General features: G+C 49.6%; 10 protein-coding genes across 10 annotated transcripts; 6 read left to right on the top strand and 4 right to left on the bottom strand.

Annotated features, from left to right (window-relative positions):
• Positions 1-1,064: 1,064 nt before the first annotated feature.
• Positions 1,065-2,911, top strand: LOC131557975 (histone H1.01). The gene has a single exon (XM_058805502.1). The coding sequence runs from the start codon at positions 1,081-1,083 to the stop codon at positions 1,738-1,740; it is 660 nt and encodes a 219-aa protein (XP_058661485.1). The 5' UTR covers positions 1,065-1,080; the 3' UTR covers positions 1,741-2,911.
• Positions 2,702-3,091, bottom strand: LOC131557976 (histone H2A-IV). The gene has a single exon (XM_058805503.1). It carries the CDS (start codon positions 3,089-3,091, stop codon positions 2,702-2,704), a length of 390 nt encoding a protein of 129 aa, XP_058661486.1.
• Positions 3,092-3,397: 306 nt separating this feature from the next.
• LOC131557977 (histone H2B 1/2/3/4/6) lies at positions 3,398-3,861 on the top strand. The gene has a single exon (XM_058805504.1). The coding sequence runs from the start codon at positions 3,442-3,444 to the stop codon at positions 3,820-3,822; it is 381 nt and encodes a 126-aa protein (XP_058661487.1). The 5' UTR covers positions 3,398-3,441; the 3' UTR covers positions 3,823-3,861.
• Positions 3,862-11,687: 7,826 nt separating this feature from the next.
• On the bottom strand, positions 11,688-12,471 carry LOC131557539 (histone H2A-like). Its single transcript, XM_058804850.1, has one exon. It carries the CDS (start codon positions 12,469-12,471, stop codon positions 12,082-12,084), a length of 390 nt encoding a protein of 129 aa, XP_058660833.1. The 3' UTR covers positions 11,688-12,081.
• A 349-nt stretch (positions 12,472-12,820) lies between these two features.
• On the top strand, positions 12,821-13,242 carry LOC131557709 (histone H2B 1/2/3/4/6). Its single transcript, XM_058805120.1, has one exon. It carries the CDS (start codon positions 12,821-12,823, stop codon positions 13,199-13,201), a length of 381 nt encoding a protein of 126 aa, XP_058661103.1. The 3' UTR covers positions 13,202-13,242.
• A 1,338-nt stretch (positions 13,243-14,580) lies between these two features.
• Positions 14,581-14,991, top strand: LOC131557704 (histone H3). The gene has a single exon (XM_058805114.1). It carries the CDS (start codon positions 14,581-14,583, stop codon positions 14,989-14,991), a length of 411 nt encoding a protein of 136 aa, XP_058661097.1.
• A 1,680-nt stretch (positions 14,992-16,671) lies between these two features.
• Positions 16,672-17,071, bottom strand: LOC131557708 (histone H2B 1/2/3/4/6). The gene has a single exon (XM_058805119.1). It carries the CDS (start codon positions 17,069-17,071, stop codon positions 16,691-16,693), a length of 381 nt encoding a protein of 126 aa, XP_058661102.1. The 3' UTR covers positions 16,672-16,690.
• A 349-nt stretch (positions 17,072-17,420) lies between these two features.
• On the top strand, positions 17,421-18,204 carry LOC131557706 (histone H2A-like). Its single transcript, XM_058805117.1, has one exon. It carries the CDS (start codon positions 17,421-17,423, stop codon positions 17,808-17,810), a length of 390 nt encoding a protein of 129 aa, XP_058661100.1. The 3' UTR covers positions 17,811-18,204.
• Positions 18,205-26,055: 7,851 nt separating this feature from the next.
• Positions 26,056-26,460, bottom strand: LOC131557710 (histone H2B 1/2/3/4/6). The gene has a single exon (XM_058805121.1). It carries the CDS (start codon positions 26,458-26,460, stop codon positions 26,080-26,082), a length of 381 nt encoding a protein of 126 aa, XP_058661104.1. The 3' UTR covers positions 26,056-26,079.
• A 349-nt stretch (positions 26,461-26,809) lies between these two features.
• On the top strand, positions 26,810-27,430 carry LOC131557707 (histone H2A-IV-like). The gene has a single exon (XM_058805118.1). The coding sequence runs from the start codon at positions 26,810-26,812 to the stop codon at positions 27,197-27,199; it is 390 nt and encodes a 129-aa protein (XP_058661101.1). The 3' UTR covers positions 27,200-27,430.
• The last annotated feature ends 65 nt before the right edge of the window (positions 27,431-27,495 follow it).

Here is a 27,495-nt window from a genome sequence, read left to right as displayed (position 1 = left end):
TGTGAGACACATTCAAAATCCAAACAGCAATAGGGTTTACAATTCTACTACTTTTAGAGAAAATATAAAACAAGATAATATTCTTTGGGAATGAAGATCATGCTTACTAAACTGCAATGATACTCCTTGCAAGTCTTAAATTACCAGAGACAAAGATAATTTCCATAAACAACAGAAGTGCAGGACATTGCTTTCTTTTACAAAGCTGCAGTTTTGTAACAAAAGGTTTTAAATTACTATATACTTCAAAATAATATGGAACACGACAGGCAAATAGATTGATTTACTTAATATTTGGTAGAAAAATTCGTATGGAAAACAAACAAAAAGAAAACACCCCACGTAGGGCAGCAGAGTAACATTGTCTCCCTTGTACTGAAATCCCAGTAAGACAAAATAAACCAACTCTCTGTTCATCAGTCTCCAGATAACAAGAAATTACCTATGTTTCTATAAAAAGTGGAATAGGTGGCTGTACGAGACACTATTTCACTAGACTTTAGCGTTTTAGTAGGTAAAACACATGGTCAAAGGAACCGGTTCTTAATCCATATTCAGAGCTGAAAAAGGAGTTTGTGTTACTTCCTCCTGTTCAAAATCAATTTAAACTGTCAAAATGGCTTCAAATCGTAAGCTTTCAACTTTGAGCCCAAGAAAACCCTCTAAAGAATAAGACTGAGTCGTTGCCGTAACATTTATATCAAAAGGAAATTTTTAATTTGCAAGGAAAAACAAAAGTTTCTCCCTTCAGAGGTCTCTCCGGCAGCAGCACACGGGATTTATCGCCTCTCCTTTAACTCAAATCGCGAGTTTGCCGCAGGAAACTCTCCCGAACGCAAGTACCTGCTCTTCTCCCCCCTCACCGGGGAAACCGGCCGATTTGGTGGCAGAAATTCCGAGGAAAACACACTTTTGTTAGTCCAAAGAAACACAAATCGAGCACACCGAAGGGCTCCCCGGCCGTGCGGCGGGGCGGGCTCTACAGCGCACCAATCACGGCGCGGCTCCGCTCTAAAAACGCGAGCATCTGACCCGGGCCAGCCCAATTGTGTTCGCCCGCTCCGCCGAGGCAGCGCCGCCATGGCCGAGACCGCTCCCAGCGCCGCCCCCGATGCGCCCGCGCCCGCCGCCAAGGCCGCCGCCAAGAAGCCGAAGAAGGCGGCGAGCGGCTCCAAGGCCCGCAAGCCCGCGGGGCCCAGCGTCACCGAGCTGATCACCAAGGCCGTGTCCGCCTCCAAGGAGCGCAAGGGGCTCTCGCTCGCCGCGCTCAAGAAGGCGCTGGCCGCCGGCGGCTACGATGTGGAGAAGAACAACAGCCGCATCAAGCTGGGGCTCAAGAGCCTCGTCAGCAAGGGCACCCTGGTGCAGACCAAGGGCACCGGCGCCTCCGGCTCCTTCCGCCTCAACAAGAAACCCGGGGAAATGAAGGAGAAAGCTCCGAAGAAGAGAGCAGCTGCGGCCAAGCCCAAGAAGCCGGCGGCCAAGAAGCCCGCCAGCGCCGCCAAGAAGCCCAAGAAAGCGGCGGCGGTGAAGAAGAGCCCCAAGAAGGCGAAGAAGCCGGCGGCTGCAGCGGCCAAGAAAGCGGCCAAGAGCCCCAAGAAAGCCGCCAAGGCCGGGCGCCCCAAGAAGGCGGCCAAGAGCCCGGCCAAGGCAAAGGCCGTGAAGCCCAAAGCGGCCAAGCCCAAGGCAGCCAAACCCAAAGCGGCCAAGGCGAAGAAGGCGGCGCCCAAAAAGAAGTAAATTGTACCAGGAGAGTTTTGTTCTTCTTATTTTGTTATCCAACGGCTCTTTTAAGAGCCACCCACATTTTCCCTAAAGGAGCTGATGCACCGAGGTCGTCCGTAACCTGCAGCAGGGGTCCAGCAATTCGTAAGTCGTCAAGAGGTCAATTGTGTCCTGTGTTTTTTGTTTCCCAGGGATTACCGAAAGAAATAGTTGAGAACGGGGTAGAGCGCGGCGACTTTAGGGAAGTGTAGACTTTTGTTTCTTCTCTAAGTGATTACTTTGACTACCAAGAAGCAATGTTTTATAATGATTTGATAAAAAGTCGGATGTACGTTTTTTTAAAGATATATTTTGTAACAAACTAATGCAATTGCCAGGCACGCTACTACTGAGCCATGTGTAATCTATTGAATTATTTGTTTTTAAGTATCTCCGTAAATGCCTTTGTCTGGGGGGAGGAGGGGAGGGTTTCTTTACGGACACCAAAATAGCCCTGATCTCTCCCAATCCTTTTGTTCCTGATGAGAAAGAAAGCTTTAAGTATTGAAAAAGCCCGCCCTGCCCAAGGATTGGCCAGCGGAAATCCCGGCCCGCTGCCCTTCCCCCTCCCTTCCCCGAAGACGATTACGCATCCTATCTCTGGAACTGCATCAGCCACTTTAAGAGGCGGAAAAGGGAGGTGGGACGGGGACTCTCAACGAATAGTGTCCGTATGTTCTCAGACGTAAGAAATAAACGGAAAATAGCCCTTACCAGGAAGAACATGCACGGAGAGGGGGACGTTTGGGCAAGACTTTGTTTTGTTATCGTAAACATGGAAAACGTTGCTACTTTATCCAACCAAAAATAAAAAATAAGTTGAAATAAGAATTGAGTAGTCAATGCAAAACGACACTCGTTGTTGCGATAACTCAGCTCTCTTAGGCTCTTGTGGGTGGCTCTGAAAAGAGCCTTTGGGTTGTCAGTCAGATAAGATTTACTTGGCTTTCGCCTTGTGGCTGTCGGTCTTCTTGGGCAGCAGCACGGCCTGGATGTTGGGCAGCACGCCGCCCTGCGCGATCGTCACCTTGCCCAGCAGCTTGTTGAGCTCCTCGTCGTTGCGGATGGCGAGCTGCAGGTGGCGGGGGATGATGCGCGTCTTCTTGTTGTCGCGGGCCGCGTTGCCCGCCAGCTCCAGGATCTCGGCCGTCAGGTACTCCAGCACGGCCGCCAGGTACACCGGCGCGCCCGCGCCCACGCGCTCCGCGTAGTTGCCCTTGCGCAGCAGCCGGTGCACGCGGCCCACGGGGAACTGCAGCCCGGCCCGCGACGAGCGCGACTTGGCCTTGGCCCGCGCCTTGCCGCCCTGCTTCCCGCGACCCGACATCTTGCCGCGCTCCTCGCTCGCTCGCTCCCCCGACACAGGAACAGAAGCACTCGGCACTGCCCCGCTCCGCGCTCGCTTTACTGGCTCGTCCCTGCGCTGATAGGCTAAAAAGTAGGTCTTGTACAGGCGGCCAATGAGAAGGAGGATCCAATTCCGACCAATCAGACGCGAATACGGGAGAGTGCTGACATAATTTCGTAGTCTGACCAATGAGGATCTGCAGTGCAGGAGCCCTTCATTTGCATAGACGCGCTATAAATTCATGGCAAGCAGCCGTTCTCCTTACTTCGCTCCGGAGTTGGGTCCGCTTCCGTTCCGTTGGTGCACGAAGAGACGCCGCTGTCGCCGAAATGCCCGAGCCGGCCAAGTCCGCCCCCGCGCCCAAGAAGGGCTCCAAGAAGGCGGTGACCAAGACGCAGAAGAAGGGCGACAAGAAGCGCAAGAAGAGCCGCAAGGAGAGCTACTCCATCTACGTGTACAAGGTGCTGAAGCAGGTGCACCCCGACACGGGCATCTCGTCCAAGGCCATGGGCATCATGAACTCCTTCGTCAACGACATCTTCGAGCGCATCGCGGGCGAGGCCTCGCGCCTGGCGCACTACAACAAGCGCTCCACCATCACCTCGCGGGAGATCCAGACGGCCGTGCGCCTGCTGCTGCCCGGCGAGCTGGCCAAGCACGCCGTGTCCGAGGGCACCAAGGCCGTCACCAAGTACACCAGCTCCAAGTAAATGCTTGGCTAAAATCTGCTTAACCCAAAGGCTCTTTTAAGAGCCACCCACATTCTCAGTAAAAGAGCTGAACCACTGAGTAAGGAACACTTTATTTTCTCATATTGTGGAGGCTAAGTGATTCGGTGTTTGGTTTTTTTTTGGTTTTTTTTTTTTTGTTTTTTTTTTTTTGTTAAGGTTATTGGGTTTGACATACTACTTAGGGGTTGCTTTCATAAGATACTTGTCTTGCGTATAGTTATTTTCCCATAGCTACAATATGTCTGTAAAGGCGATTTGAAATCTCTGGTCGGGCTTTTTTTTTACCTTTTTTTTTTTTTGGGGGGGGGGGGGGGTGCGGGTTTTGAGGTTTTTCCTTTGGGTTTTATGGGGTTATTTTTAGGTGATGTTTTCATTAACTTATGGTTTTCACAAGTTTCAATATAACCTTATTATTACAAGTTTCCATGTTATGTCTGTTGTTAATTGAAGGATAGGGAACTTACTGTCTTTTTCTAGCCGGGAGGGAATGGAAATTATCCATGGATACTCATCCATGCACAGCCTTGCTGTTGTCGGATCGGCCACACGATGGTGCTCAGCCTCTGCCGTTGTTGGGGGGTGCGGTTATTTTTGTCACAGAAGCGAGAGATGAGTAGAGCGCGCTGTACTAGAAAGGAATTTAGGCGGCGGTAAGCTCTTGCAAATAGCCCGATATTGATCAATATAAATCAGAAGCACTTTCTAAACGCCTTTATCTTCACCATTTGTCCTTATCTTTCTCTTCACGTCTCTTTTTTTTTTGTTTTTTATAGTAACTTGCTCAGCTTCTCCCCCGACTGCTTTGGGTTCTCCTTTCAAGGAAGAAAACACGGGAAGATTGTTTTGGTTTTTTGAACTTATCTGTCCTTTTCTGCATTAATCTGTCACTAATTGTTATAAAAGTACGAAATACTGAGAAACTCGACACTGGGCCGACTTTGTCGGCTCCCAGGTCTCATCACGCAGCCGCTAATGAGGCTCAAAGCGCAGGCGTTCTCAGCCCTCCCTCTCATCCCTGGGTAATTACATGCCACCGTGGATGCAGATCAAAGCCATTATCACTTCCTAACTGGATCTCAATAATCCTGAATCCCAAGTATATATTGTGAACTTCTCAACATAATTCATACAGGGACCACAGAATGACAAAAGTGACCTTTCTAGTACTGACTTGCCTATTCTTTAGGACAGGTAATGAGACAGACACCACGTCTCTAATAAATCTGTCTCCTATTACTTAGAAATGTTAGTTTCAGTTTGAAGGCTTAGGGGGACTTCTCAGACTGGATTTCAGATATCCAGTGGGAAGAGGCGTTCCCCAAACTCTTCTTTATCAGCTTGAAATGGGGTTTTGCAATCTCTCCAAGGGCTTTAGTGCAAGCTCTGAAGCACAGGTTGCTTATTCTGAGTGCCTGTGTATGTCTAATACCTGAAAAGATTAATAAACCATTGTATATTCCACTCTAGGCTTTTCCAAGCTTTCCTGGGTCACCAGAAAAGCACAAAGAAGTGCTCCTGTTGTCGCAGTTGGAGATGGCCACCAGAAGGGTTTGTCAGTGGCCATTCTGTAGATAATCAGCCTTGTGACAGCCCCAGTTCAGAGCAGAGCTGCCCTGGCACAGCCCTGCTGCCCCGTTGAAGGCAGGAGTTCAGGGATGCCTTTGGCTGCCCAGCTCTGAGTGTTTGTTTTCCTTTTCCTGTGTTTGTGTGCTCCACGTTGCACACTGCACTGGGAGCCAACACAGAAATTCTGAGGATTTTTTCATAGATTGTTTCAGTGTGTGAAATTGTTTCTAGGCCTAGGAAACTCTTCACTAAACAGAGAACAAAATGTTCCTGATTGCTTCTTTCAATTCCAGTAGAAATGGCAAGGCAATATTGGGGGCTATGATGTGATCAAAGCAATTGTCATCAGGTCTGATTGTAGCATAACTCTAATGATTTTAACAGTGCTGAGAGCAAAGTCCCTGAGCTGACAAAGAGCTACTACCATAGAAATTTTTTTTTAACTTGATCTTTTCACCAAAGGTAAAGGTAGTAGGATTTAAACTCAGCAAAATAAACAAGTCTTAAGAATTTCATGCCACAAGAGGATGAACCGTCAAAACGACTAATGCAAATCGTGTGCGTATAAAATCACATGACAGCTTATTCCTCCATAATTCCCATTCTTTATTGTCCTTTCCCATTTCCTTCAGAGCAGTTCCCTTTGTACCCCAAGGACCCGACCCCAGTGGGATCCCCCAGCAGAGCGAGAGGCTCTGCCCAAATGCAGCACCCTGCTGGAGCTGGGGCTGCTGCCACCAAACCATGGGGGAACAAAGCAGAAACCCCTCCAACAATTCTCCTGCCCCGGGCTCCTTCTGCGGATGAGTTTCCAGCTCAGTGAGTGAGAAGTTCCTTTGTGCAGTGTGCAGTGTGCAGAGCAGACAGAGCTGGGTGTCCCCACACAGGAGCCCCCTGCAGCAGATTGCAGCCCAGATTGTGTCTGTGCCACCATCCCATCCCCAAATACAATAATCCAGCTCTTGGTGCTGGGCCCTGCATGTCTCATTGATTGTTTTGGTCACTGGGCTGAACTCCTTCTGAAGTTCTCTCATTCCTGGGATCGGTTCCTTGCTCCATCTTCATTCTGCTCCTGGCTTGCCAGTTTCAGCTTGCTCAGTGTTTGTGACACCATTTTTATAAAAAGTTTACACTCATCACCTCGTGTGCTCCAACTTGCTCATCTTCCTGTGCAAAGCAAAGGCATCAATCCCAACAATTCTCAATATTGAGAAGTGTTTGAATGTGCAATCTATAAACAGGCCCTTCACGTTGTCTTTTAATCTACCCTGCATGTTTACATTCAAAATACCTCCTGATTCACAGCATCTGAAATATGGGGAATGTTTACTCTTTGTAACACAAACATTTTTGTCAAACTATGTTTTTATACCAGCAATTTTTAATATCTCAGATGATCAAAGATACATTACAGCTTAGTAAGTAACCTGCAAAAAAAGAACACTGAAGAACAATACAACCAGTTACAAAAAAATTCCTCTATTTTTATTTTTATTAGAGTAATAAAATTATTTCACTCCTGGAAGACCATGTATCTTCTCCGATTACCATTCCTTCAGAAAAATTTCTATTTATTAATGATCATATTTAAAAAAGAAAACACCCTTTCTTTTAATTTCTGCAAAAGTGAAATACACCAACTGGGCAAACAAATATCTGTATTCTCTAGTGAACTGACTGAACAGTGAATCAGAAATGAGAAATAGATGCCATACACCTGGACCAAAACCTGAACAAGTCACAGACTGTCTGTAGAAATTTTTTGCTACTTGCTGAGGTTTTGGGGGTGGGGGGTTGGCGGGTTATGGTGAAGTGAGGTTTTTTTTTGTTTGTTTGGGTTTTTAAATATTTGTTTCATTTCAATTAATGAAATAAACCAATATCTGCTCTCAAACCTGAATTTCTTTTTTTTTCTTTAATGGCCACAGAATGTAATTACCTGACACCCAAGACAATTCCTTGCAATGTTACTTTCCCAGAGGCTTTTATTTCCATTCTAAATAGAAAATATTACATTTTAAAATAATTACAGTTGTGGGAGAAAGAATTCACTGCAGGTAGGGAAAAATATTTGGTGTTACACACACCTTGATGTAATGTTTACAGTGATGAAAACTGGTTGAGATTAGATGGTAAATGAAAAAAAAAATTGAGACTTCAGGTTGCAAATACCCGGTCTAAGGGTTGTGCCGTTCAGAGAGCAGCACAGCCAAGACAAGACACAAATCTCACAGGAGGAGAGGCTGAAAGTGGGTGGGAATGCAGCTGGGAACTTCTCCCTTGCCAGCCCCCAGCCCTGTGAGGGAGGAGGGAGCACTCAGTGAGCGGAGGCAGCTCCTTCCCCTGGGCTGGGCTCACAGAACCAGGGGCTGTGTAGGTGGAAAGGCTGGCGTTGGTTAGATTTCTTTCATGCTTACAAGGAACCTAATTATTTGACTGCAGACCTATCAAAATGCCTCTGTCAAAAGCATTCCTTGTCAGAAATGATAGAAGGTATTAATCTAAAAAGTTCATCCTTTCATTTTTTTCCAGTGAAAAATCTCAGGAAGCAATTATGATCATAATTCATTTTAAAACTAGAGAACAAGTAGATCGAAGAGTTACCGAAAGAATGGGAATTTTAATTCCATATAAAATCCACAACCTTTTTGTACTTGCACTCCTCTTATATTGCATGTAGATGTTTTTACTTGCACAGGTTGTAGGAAAATGAAAGAAATAATTCCTGAAATAAGAAGAGAGCACAGTGTTACATCTGAAATCTGAACTTGTAATAGATGAAAGGATATTGACTTCCTTTTGTGCAGTATCAGAGCTGTGAAGAAATGCACACATCTCTGGTGTGCATCCTCTTTTCATTTAGCAGCAAATAGCAGCCCCCTCAACAATAAACAATCTGAGCACTCCACATGATCAGGTTTTGGGGTTTTTTCCCCTTGTGCTCTTGGGACACTGCCAGGTTTGTGAGTTCAGTAATTCCACTCAGAAAAGAAGACACAAATCGCCCTAGGAATGGCACAGGCCCAATCTTTCACCGTACCAAACCACCTTTCCCCAGAGCTGCCTCCCCCGTGCTCCGAGCATCCGCAGCTGCGCTGACGGCGCCGCAGGCACTCCTGCGAGCCTGGGCTCAGCTCAGCTGCCCTGGAAGCCAAATTTACCCGAGTCTGTTCTGCTCTCTGCATGGGGGGGCTTTGAAATCGCTGCTCGCAGCCCCGTGGGAGAAGGGAAATGGTCACATTCCACAGGCAGCTGGAGCTCCTGCAGCTTCAGCCTGAACTGGCACTTACAGGTCGTGCAGAACCTCACAGGATGTGCAGCACAGGTGTTGTACTTCAGAGTTACCACTGCAGCTCACATTTCTCAGCAGGGAATGGCATGGTATTGAGAGGAATAGCAGATTTTTCTTTCCAAACGAGCTGTGGGTCTGCTGGTAGGTAAAACCAGCACTGGGATATAAAAGAAACCATGGGAAGGATTCCACTGATTGATGGATAGAAAAAGATATTTGCTTTTACAAAAAAACTTTAGGTTTACTTTTAAATAAAATAAGTCTATTTTGTTTGTAAATAATAATAAAATAAATGAAATAAGACACTGAGAGATGAAAGAAACAATGAGGAAGAAAAGCCTAAATTTCCATAAGAATTTAAAATTAAAAGGGACGTTTATACATTAGAGGGAAATTTTTGGTATCAGGTGTATCTCAACTCTGCACCTCTCAAGCACCTCAACCAAGGGGGAAGAGAGAAGGGAAATGCAGCTGGGAAATTAGGATAAAAAGCAGGCTGCATCCTCCAAAAATTTGCGAGGTCCCAGGGAAATGTCCCAAGGCCTCTCCCTTTATCTGAATAAAGACAGAAACGACTCCCCTGTCTCCTTTTCGGACATAAGGGTCTGGTGTTTGTGGATTAATTTTCCTAACAGCACAGGAAAAAACAGGAAAGTGCCAAAAAGCTGGGATTAAATGACAGCATTTATCTGAAATAATGTCTTCTATCATTCATCACCCTACAGGTTTGTTTCTCGACAATGGTGAGGTGAAAAATTACTTTAACTGGTGGCTGGGGTGAACCTGAAGAGGAAATTCCTTGTTTCTGGATGTAAAACTCCAGGGCCCTGCTCTGCCCTTCCAGGAGATATCCCAGCCCTTCCTTTGCCCTCTCCCTTCTGTTCCCAGGGCCTCTTGCACACGACGTGTTGGTGGCAGCCACAGAGCAGCACGAGCTGACGAGCCCCTAATCCCAAAGCTCCCCATTCCCACTGTGAGGTGCTGCCCCATCCTGTGTCACCCCGCATTTCCCCACTCCCAGGGGCGGATTAGTCCTTAAATCAGCGTGCCTGCCCCAGTGCAGGGAGCAGGAAAACGCCTGCTTGTCACGGCCTGACCAGCAAACCCAAAGGGTTTTGTTGTGGCTGCCGAAATGAGGGTTCCTGCCGGGAACCGTCCCCTCTGTCACTCCCTCCCGCCGTACTTGTGCAGGAACGGGATGGCGCAGCTCCAGCCCAGCTCTCCTCCTTAACGCCCCCAAATCCAGCTCCTGGGATTAAACCACAAAGGCACAACAAAGCAGGAACCGAACCAAGCCCGAATTCGAACACGACTCCGTGTTTCGTGGCGCGGGCAGGCGGTCACTGCGGGAGCCGCAGCGAGCGCCCCGTTCCCAGCCCGCACGGAATCTTCCCTCGGGCACGGCCGGGGATGCTCAGGGCCGGGATGCGGCACCGGCGGGGCTGGGGCTGCCCTGCCCGAGCACCTGTCCCGGCAGAGCTGGAAATGCTCCCATCGACACCTTCCGGCCCGTTCTGCTGCTCCCAAACAAGCTGTGCTCAAAGTCCGTCTGCGCCCATCCAAGGGGGCTGCCGGTGCTCACTGCTGGGAAATACATTGATTTTCAAAGCGCTTCTGCTCGCTTATCCCGCGTTTGGCAAACCACATCTAGGAAGCATTTTCACAAGAGTGTCTGGCTGTACAATATACATTCGAGGTCCTGCAACCCGTCATAATTTAGACCTCCTGTAGCCTTATATTTAACTTATGCCTTTATTCCCCATGCATGTAACTCGAAACTACAACTACAAAATTACCGAGCACGTTCTTTAGCAGAAAAAAATGAGAGGAATTACTAAAATAATAGTTATTAATTGTATACCTTCTTGACCACTACCACTGTCCCCTAATAGCAGAGCATTCTTTTAAAAGGGAAAGAAACCCATAAAATTGTTCTGTGGAAACTTCTACCATCTACAAACTAGAATTTTATTCCAGTGTTCACACAACATCGAGATGATGCACGCACGGTTTTTCTGAGCAGTCTTTCCCGTTGCTCACTGCAATTCAACATGCAGGGCTGTCCCATTATGTGGAACAAAGTGGCACAGAGGGGAGTGGGGAATTCCTTCCCCTGCGGGAGGGTGAATTCATCACCGACTCACCTTGAGGAAAGCGAAATTCAGCGAGCACACACACACACACACACACGCACACACCAGGTCACGGGTGCCAAGCCGCATCTCTTTTCCCGTACCGGGGACAGCGACGGCAAAGTCGTGCCCCCGTTCCGAGCCGCTGCCGTCGCTGCGGTGCCGCAGCTGCAGCACAGACGGAGGCGCCGGGGCCGAGCGGCCGCTGCTGCTGCAGCCCAGAGCCGGCGCGGGAGGCACGGGGAGCACGAGCCGGGAGCAGCCGCGCCAAAGGCAGGAGGAGATCGGAACCCAGCAGCGATTTGACTTTAAAGCAACACCGTGACCTGCCGTAAGAGCAGCAGCTTTTCCAAGAACGACTCGCTTTCTCCCAAAACCGAGCACCGGCTCCCAACTCCACATAGCACAGGGAGAAGAGGGCGTGGATCCAGCGATCAGCGCCAGAAAAACGAAATTAAAGCGATCGCGCTCTTTCCAGTGTAACGCCGCGATCACTAAATCACATCAGAGCTCCTTGGGAGCAGCGGCAACTCCTCCCTGCCTGAAACCTTTCCCCGGTGTTCCACAATTCTGCCCAGGAAAGCCGCTGGGACTCACACAGGAGTGATAAAAGGCAGCAAAGGTGGATCAGTCAGGGGCCCGAGGCTGGGAACACCCGCCCTGTTGAGAAAGCATTTGTTCAAGTCACTGCCAGGACTGCCTAACACTATTCTGGGCTTTTTTTCTTTTTTTTCTCCTGCCCGATTTGCTTTCCTTTCTGCTCTCCTTTCTCTGAAACACGAAGGTGCAACAGAGATCAGCTCCTTTTAGCGCTCGCAAAGGAAACAATCCAGACTGCTAAGACTTTATTGATGTCTCCTAACACGTACCTAACAAAGCACAACAAACTCGAAGCGGGCTGGCCAGAGCACGGGATATTTCCGCCACTAAAAAACCCACACTTCCCACTGTTAAAACGGAAAAAGTCGATTGATTTATGTATTAAGAAATTCTAAAGAGGCATAAACGACGGAAATTCACCTCGGTGATAAAAACATGGGTTCTTTGAGAAAAACAAACCGCCTTTAAGACAATCTCTTAAAAGAAACAGAAACGAAGGAAAGTAGAATTAGAGACTTGAAGAAAAGACAATTTACGTATTCCGGTCTTCTCCGACTAAAAAACCAAAATGCAGTGACTCAGCACTTTAAGAGGAATGTGGGCGGCTCTGAAAAGAGCCTTTGTTTGGTGATGAGCCTCACTGAGCATTTACTTGGTTTTCACCTTGTGGCTGTCGGTCTTCTTGGGCAGCAGCACGGCCTGGATGTTGGGCAGCACGCCGCCCTGCGCGATCGTCACCTTGCCCAGCAGCTTGTTGAGCTCCTCGTCGTTGCGGATGGCGAGCTGCAGGTGGCGGGGGATGATGCGCGTCTTCTTGTTGTCGCGGGCCGCGTTGCCCGCCAGCTCCAGGATCTCGGCCGTCAGGTACTCCAGCACGGCCGCCAGGTACACCGGCGCGCCCGCGCCCACGCGCTCCGCGTAGTTGCCCTTGCGCAGCAGCCGGTGCACGCGGCCCACGGGGAACTGCAGCCCGGCCCGCGACGAGCGCGACTTGGCCTTGGCCCGCGCCTTGCCGCCCTGCTTCCCGCGACCCGACATCTTCCCTGCAGCGATTCCGCGGCGACGACAGCGACAACAACCAAGAGAGTCGGAGGAGCTCCGAGCCCGCCTTACCGCCTGCCTTATATACAATCCGGGCGGATCGGCAGCGCCTCCTACGATTGGCTGCGAGAGAGAAGTTGGTGCCGCAGCCAATGGAAAAGCGAATCCAAATGTGGCCAATGGCGGATCCCGGCGCCGAGCTCGGAACTGACAGACAGCCAATGGCGAGGCGGCGGTGTCGGCGGAGCTGCTATAAAGGCGGCTGCCGAGGCAGTGCCGTTGCTGCTGAGCGCTGTCCTTGTGTGAGTTGGTGTTGTGAGGAGCTGCGGCTGCTGCTGCCGCCGAAATGCCCGAGCCGGCCAAGTCCGCCCCCGCGCCCAAGAAGGGCTCCAAGAAGGCGGTGACCAAGACGCAGAAGAAGGGCGACAAGAAGCGCAAGAAGAGCCGCAAGGAGAGCTACTCCATCTACGTGTACAAGGTGCTGAAGCAGGTGCACCCCGACACGGGCATCTCGTCCAAGGCCATGGGCATCATGAACTCCTTCGTCAACGACATCTTCGAGCGCATCGCGGGCGAGGCCTCGCGCCTGGCGCACTACAACAAGCGCTCCACCATCACCTCGCGGGAGATCCAGACGGCCGTGCGCCTGCTGCTGCCCGGCGAGCTGGCCAAGCACGCCGTGTCCGAGGGCACCAAGGCCGTCACCAAGTACACCAGCTCCAAGTAAATGCTTGGCTAAAATCTGCTTAACCCAAAGGCTCTTTTAAGAGCCACCCACATTCTCAGTAAAAGAGCTGTTCTTTTCGTGAGTTCCTGCCCCTTTAGTTTTGCCTATTGTAGAGGGAAATATGCATTTAATGTGTAAAAGTGTCGTAATTTTTATGTATAGCAGGTTTTACACTAATTTCCTGAGACTATATCCTGCTTCTATCAGGAGCTTGCTTCTCGCACTTACTTGGTTCGATGGTGGCGCCTAAAAAATTAACTTTCACGGTCTCAAAACGGCCCAAAAATATCATTAATCCGTTAAGGCATGCTCAGGGGTGTGTGGGGGGGGAAATGACGCCTGTTCTTTTAACTGCCTAAATCGGACGCATTAAAAGCACAGGCGCTTCCTAACGGCCCTGTGCTCTTGGTTTCTAGTTGTTTCTGAGCAAATGGATACGGGATGGATACCCTCTCTTCTTCACTCCCCCGAAAAGGTATTTTCGCGAATGACCGGGGGAAGAAAACTGAGACGATGTTCTGCCTTATCAATCCCAAACTGCACAGTCCTGCCTGGGCACTACCACCTAGCACAGGCTCCCCAGAGTTGTTTTTCCCCGGTTTCATTTTCCCCTCTCTGTCCCCGCCGTGTCCCCGCGCCCCGCACTCTCCGCCGCCGAGCGCGGACGGGGCTGCAGCGCGCGGGCAGAGCCGGGGTCGCGCCGCTGCCGCGCTCGGGCCGACCTGAGTGAGGACTGCGCGGAGCCTTCCTGCGGCCGGGTCCGACCGCCTCTGGCCCCTCCCGCCCGCCGCTGATTGGTGCCGCTCGCGGCTCGCGGCCCGAGCGCGCGCTGCCCCGGGGCGCGCTCCCCGCACGGGACGCGGCGCTTCCAGCGGGCCGGGGCAGCAGCCGGGCCGGGAGAGCTCGGCGGGTCTGGGCAAGGCGGCTGCAGCCTGCGCCTTCTGCCTTGCTGCCGCGGCTGCGAACCGAAGGTCGCTACTGAGCGGGGAGAAATCGAGAGCGCTCGGAAAATGGAGGCGGCTGCCGGCGGCAGCTTCAGCCAGGAGTCCCGGAATGAACGCTAGTGGAGCGGATTTAGACAAAGGAGGGCGAGCCTCGGGCTCGCCCTGCCCCGTTCTCCGGCGGTGCCGCTGCCGCCGCCCACGCTGCGCTCCGCCAGCCGCTGCTGGAAGGGGGCGGGGGCGAGGCGGGGCCGGGGCGCGTTTCCCGCCCCGGGGGCGGGGCCTTTCCCGGGCTCGCCACAAGCGCCCAATGGCTGCCGGCCGCTGCCGCGCGAGCGGCCAATGGGCGCGGGCAGCGGGGCTATAAATGGCGGCAGCTGTGAGCCGGGGCGCAACCAGTTTCGTGAGCAGAGAGGCGCGGGTGCGGGGCTCGCAGCGATGGCGCGCACGAAGCAGACGGCGCGGAAGTCGACGGGCGGCAAGGCGCCCCGCAAGCAGCTGGCCACCAAGGCTGCCCGCAAGAGCGCGCCGGCCACGGGCGGCGTCAAGAAGCCGCACCGCTACCGGCCCGGCACGGTGGCGCTGCGCGAGATCCGGCGCTACCAGAAGTCCACGGAGCTGCTGATCCGCAAGCTGCCCTTCCAGCGCCTGGTGCGCGAGATCGCGCAGGACTTCAAGACCGACCTGCGCTTCCAGAGCTCGGCCGTCATGGCGCTGCAGGAGGCCAGCGAGGCCTACCTGGTGGGGCTCTTCGAGGACACCAACCTGTGCGCCATCCACGCCAAGCGCGTCACCATCATGCCCAAGGACATCCAGCTGGCCCGCCGCATCCGCGGAGAGCGCGCCTGAGCTCCCTGCCGTAACCCTCGCAGACCCAAAGGCTCTTTTAAGAGCCACCACATGAACAATTAAAAGAGCTGTTGCACTATCTTTAACATGGTTTTAGTAGTTGGAGGAGGGAACCTTCATGGTTCAGGGGATCACTACACCAAGCGCCCTGGGCTTTTAAAACAGCTGCTCCATGATCTGTAGACCCGGCTGTTAATGTTCGCTTAATGTTTTATTAGGGTCCAGTAGTAAAATTTTCACTGAGTCCGAGAAATTTTAATCTATTCTAGAGCCAGGATTTTTAATAGCATTGTCTTTAGCAGGGGATAACTGCAGTCACAGTCGTTTATTTAATCGCCCCTCCTCCCTTAAACTTATGTCCTCAGGCACACTCGCAGGGGTGTAAACTCCGTTCTACTTAAGGCTCTGCTTACCCCCCTTAAACTGACGTGTTTTCACATACTCTTCCTTGCATGCGGTTTGTAAAACACGAGTTACTCTGTAAAGACTCGGGAACGAGTTGTAAATGAACTCGAGAGCCGTATGGGATTGTATAAAAAAAAATGTAATATGCAGGAGTTCAGAAAATGAGACTCAGAAAAGCATAAAAGAAGTCGGGATTACAAAAATCTAACCTTAAAATTAAAAATAAAAATTAAGAAACGGCTCGTTTCCAAGCAGTGCTGCAGCCCTTTTATTATCCATGTGGTGACTCTTAAACTAAGAGTCTTTGGATCTATGGCGGCTGCCTCTCTTCTCTGTCGGCCAGAGACTGAGGCTTTAAAGAGTTGCCAATTATTTCATTTGAAGAATTTTCTCTCCTTCATTTTGTACCCATTATTTAACTTTTCCATCCAGTACGATCTGTTTCTTAAAGTTCTACATCTTTCAAGTCCCTCTTGAATATCGTACGTCGGGACCAGTTTTTCATGTGTATTTGCAGTTTTTCCTACATATCTGAGATTGAGGTCTTAAACAGAAGCCGTAAAAGAAAAAAATGAAAAAAAATTCAGAAACACCCGTAAGGGGGCAGCAGGGACTAACAAAACACTTTAAATGAGTTCTATTTACTTCTGAAGCCGTTAAGAAGCTACTTTGTGGAATTTTAGAATAATAAATCTAATTATTAAGTAAGTGCTTAATATTTATGGCATATGTTAATACAAATTTTATAATTCAGATCGGGAAGACTAATGAAGTGTAGAGCTAAAAATAAATTATTTCCCTATAAATTAATAAATTCTTGAAGACACCTATGAAGTATATGGCACTTCTTTGTGGTATGGATATGAGAGGAGAGAGACCATGGCTGAAACTCGGGGGGGGGAGGGAACTTTTTAACGTTTACCATTCGCACTCCTCAGAGGAACTCCTGCAAAAGCACACAGGTAATGCGCTGGAACAGGGAAGCTCCCTTTAAACCACAAGGAAAATGAAGAAATTAGTGCATAACAGGTAAAATGAAGGCTTTTCAGTACATAGCTGGGGCCAGTAGGAATAAGATGCAAGCCTAAAGAAACACAAATAAGAGTCAAAATAAAACTTGCTTGTATTACTGGATTATAAAGTTGACGATATTCGGGGTTAAATGTTAATTACTAAGAAATTTAGAGAAAAGTCTATAAAAAAAGGTACAGGTAAAGAAATCAAAGCTCTTTTGTTGAAAAAAATGGGTGGCTCTTAAAAGAGCCTTTGGGTTAAGCAGATTTTAGCCAAGCATTTACTTGGAGCTGGTGTACTTGGTGACGGCCTTGGTGCCCTCGGACACGGCGTGCTTGGCCAGCTCGCCGGGCAGCAGCAGGCGCACGGCCGTCTGGATCTCCCGCGAGGTGATGGTGGAGCGCTTGTTGTAGTGCGCCAGGCGCGAGGCCTCGCCCGCGATGCGCTCGAAGATGTCGTTGACGAAGGAGTTCATGATGCCCATGGCCTTGGACGAGATGCCCGTGTCGGGGTGCACCTGCTTCAGCACCTTGTACACGTAGATGGAGTAGCTCTCCTTGCGGCTCTTCTTGCGCTTCTTGTCGCCCTTCTTCTGCGTCTTGGTCACCGCCTTCTTGGAGCCCTTCTTGGGCGCGGGGGCGGACTTGGCCGGCTCGGGCATTTCGGCGGCAGCAGCAGCCGCAGCTCCTCACAACACCAACTCACACAAGGACAGCGCTCAGCAGCAACGGCACTGCCTCGGCAGCCGCCTTTATAGCAGCTCCGCCGACACCGCCGCCTCGCCATTGGCTGTCTGTCAGTTCCGAGCTCGGCGCCGGGATCCGCCATTGGCCACATTTGGATTCGCTTTTCCATTGGCTGCGGCACCAACTTCTCTCTCGCAGCCAATCGTAGGAGGCGCTGCCGATCCGCCCGGATTGTATATAAGGCAGGCGGTAAGGCGGGCTCGGAGCTCCTCCGACTCTCTTGGTTGTTGTCGCTGTCGTCGCCGCGGAATCGCTGCAGGGAAGATGTCGGGTCGCGGGAAGCAGGGCGGCAAGGCGCGGGCCAAGGCCAAGTCGCGCTCGTCGCGGGCCGGGCTGCAGTTCCCCGTGGGCCGCGTGCACCGGCTGCTGCGCAAGGGCAACTACGCGGAGCGCGTGGGCGCGGGCGCGCCGGTGTACCTGGCGGCCGTGCTGGAGTACCTGACGGCCGAGATCCTGGAGCTGGCGGGCAACGCGGCCCGCGACAACAAGAAGACGCGCATCATCCCCCGCCACCTGCAGCTCGCCATCCGCAACGACGAGGAGCTCAACAAGCTGCTGGGCAAGGTGACGATCGCGCAGGGCGGCGTGCTGCCCAACATCCAGGCCGTGCTGCTGCCCAAGAAGACCGACAGCCACAAGGTGAAAACCAAGTAAATGCTCAGTGAGGCTCATCACCAAACAAAGGCTCTTTTCAGAGCCGCCCACATTCCTTTTAAAGTGCTGAGTCACTGCATTTTGGTTTTTTAGTCGGAGAAGACCGGAATACGTAAATTGTCTTTTCTTCAAGTCTCTAATTCTACTTTCCTTCGTTTCTGTTTCTTTTAAGAGATTGTCTTAAAGGCGGTTTGTTTTTCTCAAAGAACCCATGTTTTTATCACCGAGGTGAATTTCCGTCGTTTATGCCTCTTTAGAATTTCTTAATACATAAATCAATCGACTTTTTCCGTTTTAACAGTGGGAAGTGTGGGTTTTTTAGTGGCGGAAATATCCCGTGCTCTGGCCAGCCCGCTTCGAGTTTGTTGTGCTTTGTTAGGTACGTGTTAGGAGACATCAATAAAGTCTTAGCAGTCTGGATTGTTTCCTTTGCGAGCGCTAAAAGGAGCTGATCTCTGTTGCACCTTCGTGTTTCAGAGAAAGGAGAGCAGAAAGGAAAGCAAATCGGGCAGGAGAAAAAAAAGAAAAAAAGCCCAGAATAGTGTTAGGCAGTCCTGGCAGTGACTTGAACAAATGCTTTCTCAACAGGGCGGGTGTTCCCAGCCTCGGGCCCCTGACTGATCCACCTTTGCTGCCTTTTATCACTCCTGTGTGAGTCCCAGCGGCTTTCCTGGGCAGAATTGTGGAACACCGGGGAAAGGTTTCAGGCAGGGAGGAGTTGCCGCTGCTCCCAAGGAGCTCTGATGTGATTTAGTGATCGCGGCGTTACACTGGAAAGAGCGCGATCGCTTTAATTTCGTTTTTCTGGCGCTGATCGCTGGATCCACGCCCTCTTCTCCCTGTGCTATGTGGAGTTGGGAGCCGGTGCTCGGTTTTGGGAGAAAGCGAGTCGTTCTTGGAAAAGCTGCTGCTCTTACGGCAGGTCACGGTGTTGCTTTAAAGTCAAATCGCTGCTGGGTTCCGATCTCCTCCTGCCTTTGGCGCGGCTGCTCCCGGCTCGTGCTCCCCGTGCCTCCCGCGCCGGCTCTGGGCTGCAGCAGCAGCGGCCGCTCGGCCCCGGCGCCTCCGTCTGTGCTGCAGCTGCGGCACCGCAGCGACGGCAGCGGCTCGGAACGGGGGCACGACTTTGCCGTCGCTGTCCCCGGTACGGGAAAAGAGATGCGGCTTGGCACCCGTGACCTGGTGTGTGCGTGTGTGTGTGTGTGTGTGTGCTCGCTGAATTTCGCTTTCCTCAAGGTGAGTCGGTGATGAATTCACCCTCCCGCAGGGGAAGGAATTCCCCACTCCCCTCTGTGCCACTTTGTTCCACATAATGGGACAGCCCTGCATGTTGAATTGCAGTGAGCAACGGGAAAGACTGCTCAGAAAAACCGTGCGTGCATCATCTCGATGTTGTGTGAACACTGGAATAAAATTCTAGTTTGTAGATGGTAGAAGTTTCCACAGAACAATTTTATGGGTTTCTTTCCCTTTTAAAAGAATGCTCTGCTATTAGGGGACAGTGGTAGTGGTCAAGAAGGTATACAATTAATAACTATTATTTTAGTAATTCCTCTCATTTTTTTCTGCTAAAGAACGTGCTCGGTAATTTTGTAGTTGTAGTTTCGAGTTACATGCATGGGGAATAAAGGCATAAGTTAAATATAAGGCTACAGGAGGTCTAAATTATGACGGGTTGCAGGACCTCGAATGTATATTGTACAGCCAGACACTCTTGTGAAAATGCTTCCTAGATGTGGTTTGCCAAACGCGGGATAAGCGAGCAGAAGCGCTTTGAAAATCAATGTATTTCCCAGCAGTGAGCACCGGCAGCCCCCTTGGATGGGCGCAGACGGACTTTGAGCACAGCTTGTTTGGGAGCAGCAGAACGGGCCGGAAGGTGTCGATGGGAGCATTTCCAGCTCTGCCGGGACAGGTGCTCGGGCAGGGCAGCCCCAGCCCCGCCGGTGCCGCATCCCGGCCCTGAGCATCCCCGGCCGTGCCCGAGGGAAGATTCCGTGCGGGCTGGGAACGGGGCGCTCGCTGCGGCTCCCGCAGTGACCGCCTGCCCGCGCCACGAAACACGGAGTCGTGTTCGAATTCGGGCTTGGTTCGGTTCCTGCTTTGTTGTGCCTTTGTGGTTTAATCCCAGGAGCTGGATTTGGGGGCGTTAAGGAGGAGAGCTGGGCTGGAGCTGCGCCATCCCGTTCCTGCACAAGTACGGCGGGAGGGAGTGACAGAGGGGACGGTTCCCGGCAGGAACCCTCATTTCGGCAGCCACAACAAAACCCTTTGGGTTTGCTGGTCAGGCCGTGACAAGCAGGCGTTTTCCTGCTCCCTGCACTGGGGCAGGCACGCTGATTTAAGGACTAATCCGCCCCTGGGAGTGGGGAAATGCGGGGTGACACAGGATGGGGCAGCACCTCACAGTGGGAATGGGGAGCTTTGGGATTAGGGGCTCGTCAGCTCGTGCTGCTCTGTGGCTGCCACCAACACGTCGTGTGCAAGAGGCCCTGGGAACAGAAGGGAGAGGGCAAAGGAAGGGCTGGGATATCTCCTGGAAGGGCAGAGCAGGGCCCTGGAGTTTTACATCCAGAAACAAGGAATTTCCTCTTCAGGTTCACCCCAGCCACCAGTTAAAGTAATTTTTCACCTCACCATTGTCGAGAAACAAACCTGTAGGGTGATGAATGATAGAAGACATTATTTCAGATAAATGCTGTCATTTAATCCCAGCTTTTTGGCACTTTCCTGTTTTTTCCTGTGCTGTTAGGAAAATTAATCCACAAACACCAGACCCTTATGTCCGAAAAGGAGACAGGGGAGTCGTTTCTGTCTTTATTCAGATAAAGGGAGAGGCCTTGGGACATTTCCCTGGGACCTCGCAAATTTTTGGAGGATGCAGCCTGCTTTTTATCCTAATTTCCCAGCTGCATTTCCCTTCTCTCTTCCCCCTTGGTTGAGGTGCTTGAGAGGTGCAGAGTTGAGATACACCTGATACCAAAAATTTCCCTCTAATGTATAAACGTCCCTTTTAATTTTAAATTCTTATGGAAATTTAGGCTTTTCTTCCTCATTGTTTCTTTCATCTCTCAGTGTCTTATTTCATTTATTTTATTATTATTTACAAACAAAATAGACTTATTTTATTTAAAAGTAAACCTAAAGTTTTTTTGTAAAAGCAAATATCTTTTTCTATCCATCAATCAGTGGAATCCTTCCCATGGTTTCTTTTATATCCCAGTGCTGGTTTTACCTACCAGCAGACCCACAGCTCGTTTGGAAAGAAAAATCTGCTATTCCTCTCAATACCATGCCATTCCCTGCTGAGAAATGTGAGCTGCAGTGGTAACTCTGAAGTACAACACCTGTGCTGCACATCCTGTGAGGTTCTGCACGACCTGTAAGTGCCAGTTCAGGCTGAAGCTGCAGGAGCTCCAGCTGCCTGTGGAATGTGACCATTTCCCTTCTCCCACGGGGCTGCGAGCAGCGATTTCAAAGCCCCCCCATGCAGAGAGCAGAACAGACTCGGGTAAATTTGGCTTCCAGGGCAGCTGAGCTGAGCCCAGGCTCGCAGGAGTGCCTGCGGCGCCGTCAGCGCAGCTGCGGATGCTCGGAGCACGGGGGAGGCAGCTCTGGGGAAAGGTGGTTTGGTACGGTGAAAGATTGGGCCTGTGCCATTCCTAGGGCGATTTGTGTCTTCTTTTCTGAGTGGAATTACTGAACTCACAAACCTGGCAGTGTCCCAAGAGCACAAGGGGAAAAAACCCCAAAACCTGATCATGTGGAGTGCTCAGATTGTTTATTGTTGAGGGGGCTGCTATTTGCTGCTAAATGAAAAGAGGATGCACACCAGAGATGTGTGCATTTCTTCACAGCTCTGATACTGCACAAAAGGAAGTCAATATCCTTTCATCTATTACAAGTTCAGATTTCAGATGTAACACTGTGCTCTCTTCTTATTTCAGGAATTATTTCTTTCATTTTCCTACAACCTGTGCAAGTAAAAACATCTACATGCAATATAAGAGGAGTGCAAGTACAAAAAGGTTGTGGATTTTATATGGAATTAAAATTCCCATTCTTTCGGTAACTCTTCGATCTACTTGTTCTCTAGTTTTAAAATGAATTATGATCATAATTGCTTCCTGAGATTTTTCACTGGAAAAAAATGAAAGGATGAACTTTTTAGATTAATACCTTCTATCATTTCTGACAAGGAATGCTTTTGACAGAGGCATTTTGATAGGTCTGCAGTCAAATAATTAGGTTCCTTGTAAGCATGAAAGAAATCTAACCAACGCCAGCCTTTCCACCTACACAGCCCCTGGTTCTGTGAGCCCAGCCCAGGGGAAGGAGCTGCCTCCGCTCACTGAGTGCTCCCTCCTCCCTCACAGGGCTGGGGGCTGGCAAGGGAGAAGTTCCCAGCTGCATTCCCACCCACTTTCAGCCTCTCCTCCTGTGAGATTTGTGTCTTGTCTTGGCTGTGCTGCTCTCTGAACGGCACAACCCTTAGACCGGGTATTTGCAACCTGAAGTCTCAATTTTTTTTTTCATTTACCATCTAATCTCAACCAGTTTTCATCACTGTAAACATTACATCAAGGTGTGTGTAACACCAAATATTTTTCCCTACCTGCAGTGAATTCTTTCTCCCACAACTGTAATTATTTTAAAATGTAATATTTTCTATTTAGAATGGAAATAAAAGCCTCTGGGAAAGTAACATTGCAAGGAATTGTCTTGGGTGTCAGGTAATTACATTCTGTGGCCATTAAAGAAAAAAAAAGAAATTCAGGTTTGAGAGCAGATATTGGTTTATTTCATTAATTGAAATGAAACAAATATTTAAAAACCCAAACAAACAAAAAAAAACCTCACTTCACCATAACCCGCCAACCCCCCACCCCCAAAACCTCAGCAAGTAGCAAAAAATTTCTACAGACAGTCTGTGACTTGTTCAGGTTTTGGTCCAGGTGTATGGCATCTATTTCTCATTTCTGATTCACTGTTCAGTCAGTTCACTAGAGAATACAGATATTTGTTTGCCCAGTTGGTGTATTTCACTTTTGCAGAAATTAAAAGAAAGGGTGTTTTCTTTTTTAAATATGATCATTAATAAATAGAAATTTTTCTGAAGGAATGGTAATCGGAGAAGATACATGGTCTTCCAGGAGTGAAATAATTTTATTACTCTAATAAAAATAAAAATAGAGGAATTTTTTTGTAACTGGTTGTATTGTTCTTCAGTGTTCTTTTTTTGCAGGTTACTTACTAAGCTGTAATGTATCTTTGATCATCTGAGATATTAAAAATTGCTGGTATAAAAACATAGTTTGACAAAAATGTTTGTGTTACAAAGAGTAAACATTCCCCATATTTCAGATGCTGTGAATCAGGAGGTATTTTGAATGTAAACATGCAGGGTAGATTAAAAGACAACGTGAAGGGCCTGTTTATAGATTGCACATTCAAACACTTCTCAATATTGAGAATTGTTGGGATTGATGCCTTTGCTTTGCACAGGAAGATGAGCAAGTTGGAGCACACGAGGTGATGAGTGTAAACTTTTTATAAAAATGGTGTCACAAACACTGAGCAAGCTGAAACTGGCAAGCCAGGAGCAGAATGAAGATGGAGCAAGGAACCGATCCCAGGAATGAGAGAACTTCAGAAGGAGTTCAGCCCAGTGACCAAAACAATCAATGAGACATGCAGGGCCCAGCACCAAGAGCTGGATTATTGTATTTGGGGATGGGATGGTGGCACAGACACAACCTGGGCTGCAATCTGCTGCAGGGGGCTCCTGTGTGGGGACACCCAGCTCTGTCTGCTCTGCACACTGCACAAAGGAACTTCTCACTCACTGAGCTGGAAACTCATCCGCAGAAGGAGCCCGGGGCAGGAGAATTGTTGGAGGGGTTTCTGCTTTGTTCCCCCATGGTTTGGTGGCAGCAGCCCCAGCTCCAGCAGGGTGCTGCATTTGGGCAGAGCCTCTCGCTCTGCTGGGGGATCCCACTGGGGTCGGGTCCTTGGGGTACAAAGGGAACTGCTCTGAAGGAAATGGGAAAGGACAATAAAGAATGGGAATTATGGAGGAATAAGCTGTCATGTGATTTTATACGCACACGATTTGCATTAGTCGTTTTGACGGTTCATCCTCTTGTGGCATGAAATTCTTAAGACTTGTTTATTTTGCTGAGTTTAAATCCTACTACCTTTACCTTTGGTGAAAAGATCAAGTTAAAAAAATTTCTATGGTAGTAGCTCTTTGTCAGCTCAGGGACTTTGCTCTCAGCACTGTTAAAATCATTAGAGTTATGCTACAATCAGACCTGATGACAATTACTTTGATCACATCATAGCCCCCAATATTGCCTTGCCATTCTTACTGAAATTCAAAGAAGCAATCAGGAACATTTTGTTCTCTGTTTAGTGAAGAGTTTCCTAGGCCTAGAAACAATTTCACACACTGAAACAATCTATGAAAAAATCCTCAGAATTTCTGTGCTGGCTCCCAGTGCAGTGTGCAACGTGGAGCACACAAACACAGGAAAAGGAAAACAAACACTCAGAGCTGGGCAGCCAAAGGCATCCCTGAACTCCTGCCTTCAACGGGGCAGCAGGGCTGTGCCAGGGCAGCTCTGCTCTGAACTGGGGCTGTCACAAGGCTGATTATCTACAGAATGGCCACTGACAAACCCTTCTGGTGGCCATCTCCAACTGCGACAACAGGAGCACTTCTTTGTGCTTTTCTGGTGACCCAGGAAAGCTTGGAAAAGCCTAGAGTGGAATATACAATGGTTTATTAATCTTTTCAGGTATTAGACATACACAGGCACTCAGAATAAGCAACCTGTGCTTCAGAGCTTGCACTAAAGCCCTTGGAGAGATTGCAAAACCCCATTTCAAGCTGATAAAGAAGAGTTTGGGGAACGCCTCTTCCCACTGGATATCTGAAATCCAGTCTGAGAAGTCCCCCTAAGCCTTCAAACTGAAACTAACATTTCTAAGTAATAGGAGACAGATTTATTAGAGACGTGGTGTCTGTCTCATTACCTGTCCTAAAGAATAGGCAAGTCAGTACTAGAAAGGTCACTTTTGTCATTCTGTGGTCCCTGTATGAATTATGTTGAGAAGTTCACAATATATACTTGGGATTCAGGATTATTGAGATCCAGTTAGGAAGTGATAATGGCTTTGATCTGCATCCACGGTGGCATGTAATTACCCAGGGATGAGAGGGAGGGCTGAGAACGCCTGCGCTTTGAGCCTCATTAGCGGCTGCGTGATGAGACCTGGGAGCCGACAAAGTCGGCCCAGTGTCGAGTTTCTCAGTATTTCGTACTTTTATAACAATTAGTGACAGATTAATGCAGAAAAGGACAGATAAGTTCAAAAAACCAAAACAATCTTCCCGTGTTTTCTTCCTTGAAAGGAGAACCCAAAGCAGTCGGGGGAGAAGCTGAGCAAGTTACTATAAAAAACAAAAAAAAAAGAGACGTGAAGAGAAAGATAAGGACAAATGGTGAAGATAAAGGCGTTTAGAAAGTGCTTCTGATTTATATTGATCAATATCGGGCTATTTGCAAGAGCTTACCGCCGCCTAAATTCCTTTCTAGTACAGCGCGCTCTACTCATCTCTCGCTTCTGTGACAAAAATAACCGCACCCCCCAACAACGGCAGAGGCTGAGCACCATCGTGTGGCCGATCCGACAACAGCAAGGCTGTGCATGGATGAGTATCCATGGATAATTTCCATTCCCTCCCGGCTAGAAAAAGACAGTAAGTTCCCTATCCTTCAATTAACAACAGACATAACATGGAAACTTGCAACAGTAAGGTTATATTGAAACTTGTGAAAACCATAAGTAATTAACACCACCAAAAAAATAAACCCCATAAAACCCAAAACAAAAACCCTAAAAGAAAACACAAAAAACCAACAAAAAAAAAAAAGAGAAAAAAAAAAAAAAAAAAAAAAACCACCAGCGATTTTAAATCGCCTTTACAGACATATTGTAACTGTGGGAAAATAACAGTAAATCATAGAGAAGTAACTTACCAAAACAAACTTTAAATGACAAACACAATAACCTAAAAAAACCCCCAAAAACAACCCCAAAAAAAAAAAAAAAAAATCAAAAAAACCCCCAAAACAACCCTTAACACTAAGATTCCACACTAAGAGAAAATAAAGTGTTCCTTACTCAGTGGTTCAGCTCTTTTACTGAGAATGTGGGTGGCTCTTAAAAGAGCCTTTGGGTTAAGCAGATTTTAGCCAAGCATTTACTTGGAGCTGGTGTACTTGGTGACGGCCTTGGTGCCCTCGGACACGGCGTGCTTGGCCAGCTCGCCGGGCAGCAGCAGGCGCACGGCCGTCTGGATCTCCCGCGAGGTGATGGTGGAGCGCTTGTTGTAGTGCGCCAGGCGCGAGGCCTCGCCCGCGATGCGCTCGAAGATGTCGTTGACGAAGGAGTTCATGATGCCCATGGCCTTGGACGAGATGCCCGTGTCGGGGTGCACCTGCTTCAGCACCTTGTACACGTAGATGGAGTAGCTCTCCTTGCGGCTCTTCTTGCGCTTCTTGTCGCCCTTCTTCTGCGTCTTGGTCACCGCCTTCTTGGAGCCCTTCTTGGGCGCGGGGGCGGACTTGGCCGGCTCGGGCATTTCGGCGGCAGCAGCAGCCGCAGCTCCTCACAACACCAACTCACACAAGGACAGCGCTCAGCAGCAACGGCACTGCCTCGGCAGCCGCCTTTATAGCAGCTCCGCCGACACCGCCGCCTCGCCATTGGCTGTCTGTCAGTTCCGAGCTCGGCGCCGGGATCCGCCATTGGCCACATTTGGATTCGCTTTTCCATTGGCTGCGGCACCAACTTCTCTCTCGCAGCCAATCGTAGGAGGCGCTGCCGATCCGCCCGGATTGTATATAAGGCAGGCGGTAAGGCGGGCTCGGAGCTCCTCCGACTCTCTTGGTTGTTGTCGCTGTCGTCGCCGCGGAATCGCTGCAGGGAAGATGTCGGGTCGCGGGAAGCAGGGCGGCAAGGCGCGGGCCAAGGCCAAGTCGCGCTCGTCGCGGGCCGGGCTGCAGTTCCCCGTGGGCCGCGTGCACCGGCTGCTGCGCAAGGGCAACTACGCGGAGCGCGTGGGCGCGGGCGCGCCGGTGTACCTGGCGGCCGTGCTGGAGTACCTGACGGCCGAGATCCTGGAGCTGGCGGGCAACGCGGCCCGCGACAACAAGAAGACGCGCATCATCCCCCGCCACCTGCAGCTCGCCATCCGCAACGACGAGGAGCTCAACAAGCTGCTGGGCAAGGTGACGATCGCGCAGGGCGGCGTGCTGCCCAACATCCAGGCCGTGCTGCTGCCCAAGAAGACCGACAGCCACAAGGTGAAAGCCAAGTGAGCACTGATCAAAGCCTGCCAAGTTTAACGAAGAGAAACCCAAAGGCTCTTTTAAGAGCCACCAACTTTTTCGTAAAAGGGCTAAATTGCTATTAAGCATTGAAAAACTGACCAAGTGTAACTGATTTTATTAGTGCCCCTTCATTGATCATCCCTCTTGTATATAGGTTCAAACACAAACTCTACCCCCACTTGGCAATGAAATTGCTCTCTAAATGCCAGCAAAATCCCACTCTACTATCACAATATTAAAGAAAATTAAACGAACTGTTTCAGCCGATTTTGGTCCTCAAAAAA

Source organism: Ammospiza caudacuta, chromosome 5, assembly GCF_027887145.1.
Source record: "Ammospiza caudacuta isolate bAmmCau1 chromosome 5, bAmmCau1.pri, whole genome shotgun sequence".
In the NCBI taxonomy this organism is placed as follows: domain Eukaryota; kingdom Metazoa; phylum Chordata; class Aves; order Passeriformes; family Passerellidae; genus Ammospiza; species Ammospiza caudacuta.
This window is presented reverse-complemented; position numbering and strand designations above follow the sequence as displayed.

Bases quoted from the DNA above. Each gene is read 5' to 3' on its own strand.
- LOC131557975 (XM_058805502.1), top strand. From the start codon at position 1,081: ATGGCCGAGACCGCTCCCAGCGCCGCCCCCGATGCGCCCGCGCCCGCC.
- LOC131557976 (XM_058805503.1), bottom strand. From the start codon at position 3,091: ATGTCGGGTCGCGGGAAGCAGGGCGGCAAGGCGCGGGCCAAGGCCAAG.
- LOC131557977 (XM_058805504.1), top strand. From the start codon at position 3,442: ATGCCCGAGCCGGCCAAGTCCGCCCCCGCGCCCAAGAAGGGCTCCAAG.
- LOC131557539 (XM_058804850.1), bottom strand. From the start codon at position 12,471: ATGTCGGGTCGCGGGAAGCAGGGCGGCAAGGCGCGGGCCAAGGCCAAG.
- LOC131557709 (XM_058805120.1), top strand. From the start codon at position 12,821: ATGCCCGAGCCGGCCAAGTCCGCCCCCGCGCCCAAGAAGGGCTCCAAG.
- LOC131557704 (XM_058805114.1), top strand. From the start codon at position 14,581: ATGGCGCGCACGAAGCAGACGGCGCGGAAGTCGACGGGCGGCAAGGCG.
- LOC131557708 (XM_058805119.1), bottom strand. From the start codon at position 17,071: ATGCCCGAGCCGGCCAAGTCCGCCCCCGCGCCCAAGAAGGGCTCCAAG.
- LOC131557706 (XM_058805117.1), top strand. From the start codon at position 17,421: ATGTCGGGTCGCGGGAAGCAGGGCGGCAAGGCGCGGGCCAAGGCCAAG.
- LOC131557710 (XM_058805121.1), bottom strand. From the start codon at position 26,460: ATGCCCGAGCCGGCCAAGTCCGCCCCCGCGCCCAAGAAGGGCTCCAAG.
- LOC131557707 (XM_058805118.1), top strand. From the start codon at position 26,810: ATGTCGGGTCGCGGGAAGCAGGGCGGCAAGGCGCGGGCCAAGGCCAAG.